General features: G+C 42.6%; 1 protein-coding gene across 3 annotated transcripts in view; it reads right to left on the bottom strand.

Moving 5' to 3' along the window:
• The window catches only part of cep112 (centrosomal protein 112), a 134,441-nt gene that overhangs the window by 111,140 nt on the left and 10,302 nt on the right, over positions 1-12,999 (bottom strand). For 2 of the 3 annotated variants that reach the window (XM_042505151.2, XM_088091079.1), the window contains exons 5-8: positions 11,468-11,552; positions 8,868-8,945; positions 4,205-4,252; positions 4,002-4,088 (exon numbers count right to left, since the gene is read on the bottom strand). In XM_042505151.2, coding sequence (XP_042361085.1) covers positions 4,002-4,088; positions 4,205-4,252; positions 8,868-8,945; positions 11,468-11,552 — 298 coding nt within the window. The remainder of the gene's footprint in view (positions 1-4,001; positions 4,089-4,204; positions 4,253-8,867; positions 8,946-11,467; positions 11,553-12,999) is intronic. The other variant, XM_042505152.2, reaches the window with a different exon arrangement.

The following is a 12,999-nucleotide window of genomic DNA, read 5'->3' as shown; positions in this document are numbered from 1 at the left end:
AGAAAGGAAAAAGCAAACGAAAGTGAGAGAAAGACAGAGAGGGAAAAAGATGGCAGTGATTGAAAAGCAGAAGAGTAAGTGGAGACCTGATTCTGCTGGTGCCCAAAAAAAAAAAAAAAAGCACATGTGGGGGTGTCACTTTCTCATCCTCTCTTCAAATGCTCTTTGGAGAAAGTTTGTCAAACTAGATCAGGGGCGTTTGAAACTTGTTTATAAAGGCGTCAGTGAAGGAAGGAGGAGGAGGAATGTCGTACACCTAAGGCGTCTGAGATGCCTTCAATCAGCCCGACTGGGTGGTACAGCTTTTTTCCCTCTTCTCTTCTTCAGAGTTGTAGCGAGCGCTGTAAGATGCCATGTTTTTTGACACTCCGCTCTTGAAAGGATGAGAGGGTGGGAGAGAAGAAGGGGGGGGGGTGGTGGCGGCGGCAGCAGCGGTGGGGGCATATGAGAGAAGGAATGCAAGGAGAAGACGGAAACAGTTGCTTTTTCAAAAGCGGCGCGGGGGTCAAGGCCTTTTTCCTCAGAGGGATGTGTTCACAAATCGTCTGCTAACTGTTTGGGCTCCACAAAGCAAGGTTGCGTTTGAGCATCTCCTTCGTCTTGCCTGAGATGTACAATGTCCTGGTGCGTTTTTCATCCTCGGTAAACACAGATGCTCGAGGATAGTCGGTATGCAGCGTTCTGCTATCTACTGAGGAGCAGCTAGATCTCATTTCCACACTCTGACAAGAAGTTAATTTACTGTAGTCTGTCCAGATAGCAAGGGTGGATAAAAAAAACTTAGGCTACAAATGAATCTTTGACATGTGCAAAAAATTCTCAGTTTTAGAGAAAAGTAGCTCTGAACACAGAGTAAGTACACTCAAAATTGCTAATATGAACACATCAAGAACATAAGAATCAAGTAGAGAGGACAGAAATACTTGAAACAGTAACTTTATCATTATGGAACACTGTTGGTCCCTCGTGTCTCTCAGCCTGAAGCACCATCTTGAAAGCCAAACGAAAGAACTGGTCCCCTTTTAACTACTAAGGCTCACTAGCTTGCTCTTTTTTAGCTTTGAAAAACGTTCAGATAAGAAAGGCTATGGCCCTCTAAATCACAGGCTGAGAGCTCAAGCTCCATCCCAGAGGATCCTTGGATTAAGGAGACCGCATCATTATGGCAACAAAAAGCAAAGGGGTCTGATCCCTAGTCAGGGGCTTGTGACCATTAGAGTGCGACTGCTTGACATTAACAGACTCATCTACATTGCTATGCCTGCTGCCAACGATCCCTCAGGTCAGGTATCGAGGGGTTAGTTTGAAGACATGCACACATGCAGACTTTAAAAAGAAAGCTGGGGCGCTTTAATCAGCCTGTCAGTATCTTCTTCTGCAATCACACAACTCGGGCCTATGGCTAAACCTGACTCATCCATCACCATTTAATTGAATTTCCAAATAAAGACCCAGCCCTCATAATGCTGAGCACTGCTAGGGTGTGCTGATGGATTAGCAGGACTTCACTGCTCCTGCCAGACATTTTCCACAACTCACCCAAAAGCAAACACACTGTATAAGCAAAGTGACTCAAGGCGATGTCTGCTTGCGGTGAAGTTTCTCAGCTGCCACTCATTGTTCCACAGGAAAAGAGCAGTCAGCATTCTTATCAATGCAGTCGGTAGCTTAGCGGGAGGATGACTTCGGTGTGAAAGCTGAGATGTTCGTTAAGCTGCAGCCAGCTTAATGACATGTGGCGTGTATAACGCTTTAAACCTGGGTAAATTTTCAACTAGGCTTTGGGGATTAACGGGAAGTGATGTCACTGTGATTTCCTAGTCTGGGCCCAGACAGCCACGCAATGGCAGGGTTGGAAAGGGCTTCAATGGTTCTGCAGGAAAGCTTAACGTGGCTATTGAAGATGATATAGTTAAGGTGGGATTGGTGACTCAAGTCACTTCTATAGGGAAAATACTGTGTGGGTGTGTGGTAACAGCTGCAACTTGTGGGGTTCAGAGTTCCTGAAATCCACCTAACACACTTTTAATTGCTAATGGTGACTTAAGACACATGATCGGAGGGCACATCTTAAATGATAAAAACTAAGAGAAAAAGGGGATTTACAGTGGCATGTCATGATCCACAGGCCTATTATGATTCCTCTGTGTGCAGAAGGTAGAGTCAAAAGGGAATTTCCAGAACCTCACAATAGGTATCAGAGAAGTACTGGGGCAACACTGCAGAGTTCAAGACAAGGTTCTGCATGTGACTAATAGGATATTTTGATTCACAGGTCATAAACCAAAGTATTGGACAACTTGAAATTTGGATCTGATAATGACTAGATGAAACGTTGAGGTATCACTATAGTAACTGTTCTTTAGGTAGAAATTTAGTGGCTGATACCAATACCAGTGAAATTCTAAAATTCTCAAAAACCAAACTGTACTGTACCAAAGTATCGGTTCTTGGGACATCCTAAGCTGGCAGTAACTTCCAGAAGCCTTGGAGGTATAGAAGGTAAGGCCACGACATACAAACTATATCTGTCAATAGTCTCTTTATATATATATTACCCTGCAGCTTAATTTTCACTCTATTTATGTCAAGAAACCTTCATCTGTGGTAGAATACAACATAAAAGGGAATAGATTGGCTACAGTTGGCAAACGGCACAAACCTAGGCACCATGTGGAAATTAACTTCAGCTCGGCACCATTTCTCTCTTTTACCAACGCGTCCCTCCCGGTGCCTCTCTGTGACTTTCCTAAACTGGTTCCCATACTGAGAGCATTCTCAGTGGAAATGATAGGTCAGTTCTGTTTCCTACAGACTCTTTCTTAAAACTTTACATTCTTATTTAAGGGGATGTACCAACTACAAAGATGGGGACAAGATATTCTTAACTCTCAAATATAAAAAATACCATTAACTACAGCAACAAAAATGACCGAAACCTTCCGACTCAGTTTTAACATGAGCTTAACATTCTAAGATTTCCCCAATTTATTGCAGGCCCTTTGGATTGGATTGCATTACTGTGGATTGTATTGGTGTAACTAATAAACTTGTAACTCTGTGTATATCAAAGTAAAGTTGGTGCGGAGGATAAATATGGTCTCCTGAGATGTGATAAATTTATATTCCCACCACACACCGCTGTATGTAGCCAGTCAGCTAGTCTGAGGCAGGATCAAACAGCATGGGACGTTACTTTAATGTTTTCGTATTGGTGTTGCTGCATTCACTATCAGCCCACAGGTACCTGGTAGGCTTACTAACTGGGTAGATGTGTATGGGGGAGTACGTGTGTGTCCACACATGTGAATCACAAACAAATCTTTGTTCTGACAGGACAATAAGCAAGACCATTGTTGTCCGTCATGTCTCATATCCTTTCCTTTTTTTCCTACCCTTTCTCCCTCCATTCTCTGCCCTTTACTGGTGAAGCCCATCTAACTGACTGGAGCGCTTTCCCCAAGCAGACATGAAAAGCAACGGCTATTACAGCCAAGTCATGCTCAGTTTTATATTTAACAGTGCGGGTAAAGGCCGATGGTGGGGTGGGGGTGGCGGTGGGGGGTGAGTGGTGGTTTGGGAGAAGTGGGGAGGGGCAGAGGGGACTTCAAAGCATGCTTTCAGAATGGGATTTTCAGCTTAAATCCACATAAGGAAAAAACTGTCATCACTGGGAGCCGGCATTATTTTTGTCTTCTAAGAGGAACGCTCGCCTTGGCCATTTCAACAATACAAACTATGCACAAAGATGTATGTACATGGCCATGGGGGCCATAAAGCAGTCAAGGGAGCTTTAACTTCTGTATGCGTTCAGCACTTGCTTCTATACAAATGCTGAACGCACTGAATAGAGAGTGGCGAGGGTTTAGGCTTACTGGAATGGACAAAAAGGGCAGTCTTTAAAATATCATGTACTGCCTTTGGATACACAAAGAAAATTATTGAAGAATTCTGATATTTATCACACATAAAAGCTTTCAGGTGCTGCTAAGGGCTCTTACTGTGGTGTATACCTCCTTGGTCTGTGCGGGCTGTGGGCCCTGATCATCAGCCAAGGTGCTGTTCCTCCCAAAGCTTGATTTGAAAATCTACAGAGATAAAGAGGAGCAAGATTAGGTGATGAGGTGACTAAGGAGTTAAAAGACAGCACTATTTTCTACATAAGAATAAAAAAAAAAAAACACAAGACCTCTTGGCAACTTACCGGAGACAAGGGAATAGGGTTCTCTCGCAAATACCTCGGGTTTTCAATCTGGAAGAGTAAATAGAAAAACTTTAGACCTCTTCTTCTCCTAACAAAGTCTTACCACTACCAGACTTTAACCTCCACCCTCAGTTTGTCATAAACAATGTGGAAAACACATCAAAAGCATGATTCTGTGGCTGGAGTCTCTTCCGTCAACTCTTGTCTGTTTAGAAAGACAGAAAGCGTCGGGCTACATCAAGGCATTGTGTGTGTGGCCGGCTCTGTTTCCGCTCTCAGCCCCTCTTTGCTGTCCCAACACGGCTCTTTTGTCAACACTCAGGACCACTAATCTGTAAGCTATCCTCGGTCCGTTTACCGTCACATGGAGACAAATATGTATACGTCCTTGCCAAACACTGACACGGCATGTCCTTTGATTCCAGTGTGAGACACAAGAGATGGGAAAAAAATGAGTGGGCTGCTAAACTACCTGAATGCACATTTCAAATGACTCTGCAGCATTACATCAATATGACTCACAAACTGTGACTCTTAAAATCTTTATGTTAACAACTTGCTATTTTCCTTGCGTTATTTGATGTTTGTTTATGACCTCATTATTTTCTTGTGAACTCGCACTATCATACAGGTTCTTTCTCATGCACTGAGGCTGTCTACAGGGGCTGCTAACTAGCGGCAAGATCACGGCCTTTCAAAGCCGTGGGGCTGACTGTGGAAATGACAGCAACGACGCCCAGTAAACAGTTCTAATCGCTTCAACATAGGGATGAAGGAGGAGAACACGGAGGAAGAGTCAGAGAAGGAGGAGGAGGAGGAGTGTAGACTGGGACTCATTCAGTGGTAAAAACCCCCCAAAAAAAGGATTTAATGTTGTGAGGTGGCACAACCCACACGAAGCTGATCCAGAATGAATAGAGGATGAGAGAAGAGAAACTGAAAGAACCTCAAAGCTCGAGACTAAAATAGTTACATCTACTGTACGAGGATACAGTCACAATCTGTTGCTTCAGGGTGAGCGGGTGACAGGTGAAATGAAAGCAGCTCTGCTTCCCAACTTAGTCGTGATGCAGGTAAAAACAGGTCAGACATTTCGTTGCTGACATACTACAAGCTCTCAACAAAAGAAGACATCCAGATTCACTACAATCAGATTTACTGTAAACTGTAACATGCACACAGAGAGAGACGAATTTACTCAACACAGTCTGCGCAGAACAGCATCAATGGTGCGTGCCATGATGTGTGATGAATTGCTACTTAAATTTGGCACTGTCTAAAAAAAAAATCCATATTTACCAAGTGATGAATCAATCAATATCCTTCTAAAGTAGTGCCCAGACTCAAAACAAGAATGGGATTTCTTTTTATACCCGCAGACAGCTAGTCATCAGATTTGATTGAGCACGGCCCACAGGGCAAGGAAGACGTGTAGACTAAATGCTGTGGTGTAATGCTGGCACAGCGTGATACTAAACTTGGATTTGGTGCACACGTATATGCCTGTGCGCACACTCTCATTCTGCATGCCCACACACATGCTCCTGTGTGCACATGTTTGTCCAGCCTCGCAGCTGGCACGGCGTCCTGTGTCATTGGAACCTGACGTGGATGGATGGACGGACGCAGAAGAGGAACAACACTCCACATCACAAGGCCTGGCTCTACAGCCAAACAAACATACAGTGATTGATGGCTTCCTAGTTTCAGACTAGCGTTGAGCAAGCCGTCAGCACACCCATTTTACCACAGACAATGGAGGGCCAAGTGGAGGGGAGTAGACTACCCTTGAAATCTGTATGAAAAAAAAGATTTTTATGCAATTTTCTCTTATTTGCATGCTTTTTTCTCCCTCAACAGCAGGTCAGTTTTTGCTGCACCTACTGTAACATTCAATTCCCATTAGAGATCTGACAAGTTGCTGTAGCTCATAAGCCACAGACTAACCGAAAGATGAAACAGATGGTGGTCCAGCTGACTCAGGTTTTATGTCTCTTCAAGGAACTCCTATCTTAGTCTGAAGCAATCTGCTGTCTACTGTCCAGTATGGTCACCATGCTGACTACACAAACTTTATTACATTAGAGGTGAATGAAAAAACTGATGAAGACTGCTTCAGAACATCTAAAGCAGAGCTAAAGATGTTCTAGATAGAGTGACGCTTGGCTGTGCTGAAATTTATGGCCGCTTTGAAGCAGTGCATCTATAAAACTTCTGTAAACTTGAAGGGGTTTTGTGTGTGTGTGTGTGTGTGTGTGTGTGTGTGTGTGTGTGTGTGTGTGTGTGTGTGTGTGTGTGCGTGCGTGAAGGAACATCTGTTGATTTGAAAGATGCAGGCTTGGGGGAGCGTTGCCAAGCAATGCCTCTTATCAGCGTCTCAACACAGACGAGTGCAGAGTTGAGCAGTACACGGCTTCACGTCTGCTGATAGATACCTCAGATTACCCGAGTTTTGAAAGAGAGAGGAAGAGAGAACATGGAGAGAGTTGGAGAAAGGGAGATGGACATGCAGACAGAGGGGAAAAAGTGCCAGAAAGAGCTTGAAAGATATGATTGTAGAACAGAGAGAAACTGTTAGAGAAAGAGAAGAACAAACAGACAGAGAAGGGCTGTTCTATAGGAAATATCACTGTGTGAGTAATGCGGGAAAGAGGACAGAGGCGACAAGCAAAAGAAAAAGAGAGACTTTGGGTCATGCAGGTGAGGAGATAGGGAATAAATAAGGGAATAAAAGGCATGAGGGCAGAGTGCTTATCAAGCCTTGGCCTGGTGCACTCCAGACAGAGCAGATAAGAGAGGCGCACACATCTTCACATGCTCAGTTTACACAACCCCTCTCCCACTCCTCGTCCCACCCTCACATCCTACAACAGTAATAAACAGCCTAAAGGAAGTGGTTTCAAGAGGACACAGGTGAACGGGATTTTACACCCTTTGTTTGGCAGAAGCTTGTAGAAGGGCTGGGCCTGAAAAATTTAAAACACCAGCACCTTTAAGGTGATAACAATGCCAGTAGAGTTCTTTATCCGATACCCGTAATGTGAATTGAGTGGCATGTAGTTTTGCCATAATATCAAAGTTTTGGTGGCATCTTGGTACGCTCCAACAAAGACAGGCTGTAGTGGTCATGTGTTTACCACACTTTAATTTTAATGTGTGGCCCACCATGTAAAAACATCTGCCGCCAGGTATAGATTATATATTTTTAGAGGTGGACTGTTCAAGAGAGGACTGTTAGGGGCCGTACACATGACGCACCTTTTGCACGCACAATTCTATTGTTGTCAATGGAGACGCACGGCGGGCATGCTTGCAAGCCTCATTCTTAAGCCACACTCATAAGCCACTCCACTGCTACACACACACGTCCCCAAGCGCCTGTTTTTCAGGGCGTAACAGCCGTGCCCCGAGGTGAACAGAGTTCAACTTTAGGAACACGGCAGTGCACACTGCATATCATGTGACGAAGAAACAATTACATCTGGCAGATATCTCTCCTTTCCTCCATAAATATAAGGAGCAGAAGCTGATCATTTTATTGCAGGGATATCATGAGCTTTACATCTCCCCCACACACTATATTTCAGGCCCAATACACACTAGAAAAAGATCTGCTCTGCACTAAGGATTTCTGTTAGGAGAGCTATGATGCGGTGCTGGTTATGGTCACTTAGCAACCTCAGACGCAACCGGCCTCCGTACTCATGAAAGTTGGCACATGATGGAAACAAGAGAAGAATCCAACCCAAAGACACGGCATATGTACTTCCCCTTTGAATATGCACACCATTTGGTTATTCACTGAGGACAGAGCTCACTCTGGGTACAGATGGAGCAGTAGAACACCAGGTGCTGTAAAAGAAATTTAACCGTTCATTGCACTGGGTCTAAAAGTTGCTTTCACTCCCTCTGCAGCAGCTGCTGTTCTCATCCATCGATCTTATCAGCTCTGACAGGATAGAAAATTATCCACCCCCTCTATTCACATTGAGTCTATGCCTGTCGTATGAAATGTACTATATAAATAAACTTGACTTGAATTGACCCTGTGACTCAAACTGCACAAGTGCTGCTGAGGAAAAAATCAGAGCTCATGACAAGCTCCACCTGTGTTCACGGACTCACAAAAACATCTAAATCTAGAGAGATGACACACAGTGACTTAAAAAAGGGACATACACAAGATGCGGGTTGTAACATTACCATCTGTGCTAACAGTTACTAAAGGGTCTAACTGAGCTGAGTCGTTTCGGTGTGAGTTTATTGAGACCGTTTAACAGCACAATGTTGGATGTTAGCTGCTGCCGTGTTAGCTTGTGCTAACCAGGCAGATGTTAAACTTGGTGATCTCGTCTGTTCACCAAGAGGAGCAGCTCCAAAGGTGGCAGCAACAAAAAGGTGGCAGATCCAGCAGGGAGTAAGGACATTCCAAGATGTTTTAAAACTGCTTGGTGCCAGGTTATTTTGTTCATTAGCCTAAAGGTATCAAGTAGGGAAACCCCGCCCTAGTGTGTAGGCAATATAGCTCAGCATCACTGCACTATTGATTTAGATGTTCTCTGAGCTCAGGCGATCAGGTTCACTGTCACTGAGGATGAGCTGCAGTACAATGACTGCAAAGCTGCATGTAACCAAGGAGCTCAAGGCATGCCCCTGGACTCACCCCCAGGTTCCAGCTGTTGAGACGAGCCTCCAGGTCACTGTCATCGGGAGACAAATCAGCCCTTAGCCCTGCATCCACCTGAGGAGTAAAAGGGGCAAGTGTTAGAGTGTGTAAACAGAAGAAACAAAATGGGAATTAAGTGTTATAAATTAGAGGAGGGAATTGAAATTATTCCTCTGATTGGCAGTTTGGCCTGAGGAAGTGAACAGCAGACAGTGATGGAGGTTATCATTTTTACACAATATAATTCCACTCTTGGCAACAACAAAAGGGTTCTTTAAAAGCTTCCAGATATACAGAACGCCCACATGTGTTCTCCTCCCATACTAACAGCTTTCTACTCCCTGGTTATCTCCGTCTCTCCACCCTTTGCTCCCCTCACTCTCCTCCCTCTCACATACAGCACTCCAGATGTTTGGCAGTTCCACATCATTTCCGTCACGCAGTAAATTCCACAAGAGGGGCACATGTAGCTAAACCGCCTGTCATCCTTGTTTTCCCCTGCCTTTTGTTACAACGGGCCTCCGGATTTGTTTTATACAGTATAATTTGAATGCTTCCAGGGGTTCTGTTGATACAAGATCAGTTTACTCAAGTCGAGGTTGGGCAGAAAGGTTGAAATGGGGGGAAATATCTAATAAAGTTAAGAGAGCGATAAAGAAAGGAGAGATGTTGTTGAATTTGATTAGGATCTGGTGGAGTGTGGACCTTGGGTGTACCTCAGTGGAACTGCACTGACACAGAGAAATCGTTGAATGAATAGCTCAGGATTAAATGCCCCGTCTGATTAAAAAGGCATTAAGGTCCCAGAGCCTCACCCTCGAACAAACACAGTAAACGTTTTATTTCAATATCTAGGAATGCTGAGTATGCAGGTCACTGGCTGTTCAAAGCAGCATGTCACAGTCTCTGTATCGCACCAGGAATTCAACGTATTGTGTTCAACACTGATAAGTATGAATGGCCTCAGAGAGTTTTGGCCACAGATATACTAGTAGTTGTGCAATAAGTTTTTTATCCATGAAGGTTTGATGACAAAATGTACACCTTAAAAACATACATCTCATCAGCTTCAAACAATTCATCGATGTGAATCAACACATGTTTTCAGGGATCATAAATTTAGAGTGAAAACATAGATCCATAACTATATATTGCCATGGCACGTCTGTGTCACCGTCACACAGCAACAGCAAGAATATGAAAAGCAGCCAAGAAATAGAAAATGAGAATATTTACTCCCTTCCTGGTTATAAATCAGCAGTATGGAAATATTTTGGATATTGGAGGAAAGTCAGGTCAACAGACAAAGCACAGGCATATATACAAACAGCGCTGTTATGATATAGATACTCAGGAAACCCAAAAAAACTGTCGCGCATCTCTCCGCTGACTTGTTGCTCTCTTTTACTTGTATGTTTCAACAATGTTAGGCTGGAAAACATGCATGCAGGCTGAAACTCAACCCTGTTTTCCTGTCAGAAGATGCTGTAGCTTAAACCAACAGTGAGAAAGACAAACTTCTGATAATACAAGCTATGAGAAAAGAAAAAGTCAGATAGCTGCTAGGCTAATTTATGCAATGTAAAAGTGCTTAGGTTAATAATGGTGACAGGCAAAAAACAGATGTTTTGTCTATGAACATTGACAGTTATTATTATGCCCAATTTTACACTTTTGTTCACGTTCTTGTTAATAAACCATGTTTTAGCTGTGTTACTGGAGCCACTTTAAAGTAAACTTAGCTGCACTTAGATGGTTACAGATATTTACATTTATCTATTTGTTTTGTTTTTTTTTTTCTTTTTAAACACAGTTTTGATATTTTTGTTGTGTTCTTCTTGACGGTTTCAATACTGTGATCTTTTTGGTTGAGGTGATCAAATCATTTGACTTATGAGCTTTATTGATAATTATTATAATAATTATTCAATTATTCATTTCAATAATTTATTGATGATTTTATTGATTGTATTAGAGAAATGTTGATTCAACTGTGTGATCATTGAATTGCAATTTTTGATGCTGTTGTATTGTGTTTGGTTATACTGAGAATTGTCTTCAATATTTTGTAAGCCCTAATTTTATCAAAAATTTAGAAAAAACACCTCTCCGTAAAATGCAATATGATTCAACAGCACCACCAACTACATGCTCCAAAATAACCACGAAGTTGAATCAACACCTCTCTAACACAGTTGCAACAAACTGAAACGTTATAAATTTTCCAGACGTGAGTTTCAGTTTGGTGCACCTAATAAATTGGCAGCTGAGTGCGTGGTACTTTCAGATGTATTGTGATCACGACCATTAGCTCCGTTTTTGTTGCTTGAATCGGCAACTTCTGAGCTCAGGGAATTTCCTCCGGCATCATGGGGAAATTAGTTCAGGAATTTCCAAATTGGTCCACATGAAAGACGAAAGCAAAACATTGTGGCTGCTGTTTGTATTGGCACCAACGGGTATCGCTGTTAATATTTCAATGTGTCATCACAGCTACCTATAAATCTGAAAAACCCAACTTGCTGAATCTTAAGATAAGAATGTCAGGGAAGTCCAGAGGTGTGTGTTGACAGTCTGAAATATGGTGATAAACTAACCGTCCTGGCATCATGTCTGGGTGACTGGCTGTGTGGACTGGAAGAAACTGGTCTTAATGGGGTCTTTTCCTCGTACAGCCTTCTCCTGTAAAGAAAGAAACAGAAGAGTGAGATGTGAACCTACAGTACAATGTGTGTGTGTGCGTGTGCACGTCTCTGGAGTCTGCTTTTGTCCCTCTGTTTGCGTATGAATGTGCCTGCGTAGGCAGCTTGCCTCGCTATTTACACAGATCAACATCTGGCATTGGTTGCATGGTTTGTGGTCTGCATTTCATCCCATCTGAACAATAAACGTCTCTGCTGCTATACATCACTTTGTTTCCATGGACAGCCCACAGGGCACCAGTCTATGGCTTGTACGATCCTTTTATAATCATTCACCTCAATCATTGTCTCTCATCATGTCCATCATGGCTTAAACAAGCAGCTTCACAGGATACTGCTTATATTCACTGGCACACAAAGTGGCTTACTTTTAGATTGCACTTTAGATTCTCGCTACACTGTCTCGCACACACACACACACACAAAGGCATAGCTGAGCTCACTATCTCATTAAGCGTAGGCACATGAGGCACTAATGGCCCTCTAATGCTAATCGAATGAAGATGTGACAGGAGACAGGAGACAGGGGGATGTAGGACAACAATAAAGAAGAAAAAATATCACTGTCATCTAATGCAGACATCAAATTGCATTCCAGAGGGCACTGTTTCACACTTTTAACTCACCCATGTATTTCTTTTCTTTAACATTCCTGATATAGAGACTTTTGAACCTCATTTGTCACAGGAAGCTTTATCTCGTGGTTAAAAGCACCATCGCTGTGAGGTTTCTGGAAAGACAGCTGAATATGAAATGGGACAGATATCTGTGCAAGTCAACTTTGTAATTTGTATCTTCTACTTCAAATCACCTAACTTAGGGAACACCCTTACAAAACCAATGTGATATCAATACCTCCCTCAGCTGACTGAGTAAATGTTATCATAGTTTAATACGTATTCTGCCTTGTAGTGTATTTACAGCATTAACCAAAGAGCGCAAGGCTGACTAAATTATTGCTGCGTTCCTGAAATGTCTGTTTTTTTCTTTAATAGAATATTCTGTTGTTGGCTGACAGTAGGTGCTGCTTGAACACTGATGTTTACCAGTGATGTTAATATGTTGTATTCATTTAAAAGACTTCTATTAATGGACTCCTGTGTGGATTCATCTTTATTTGATGAAAAAGCATTTGAAATCACATTCAGGCTCTATGTTTGTATCTAGTCTACGTCTTTTCTCTGAGGGATATATATGTTCCTCTTGCTGACATTTTCATAATATTATTGGTGACCACTTAAATTAGCGATTACTGAATTGTCGTGTTGTGATGTTGAACTTTTCTTATTTTAGCAGCATTTCAACTCCAACGAAGACTGTTTATTTTATCAATACGCATTTGTCCTTTCAACTCGTCCAGCTTAGCATGTTTCGAGCTGTAATAATGCTCCAGATTGGCCTTTTTCATCACTGCCAGCACCACACCA

The sequence above is a fragment of the Plectropomus leopardus genome, chromosome 18 (genome assembly GCF_026936395.1).
Source record: "Plectropomus leopardus strain MGB_pleo_1.0 chromosome 18, ASM2693639v1, whole genome shotgun sequence".
NCBI lineage: Eukaryota > Metazoa > Chordata > Actinopteri > Perciformes > Serranidae > Plectropomus > Plectropomus leopardus.
The sequence above is the reverse complement of the archived record's forward strand: the minus strand, read 5'-3'. Positions and strand labels throughout refer to the sequence as shown.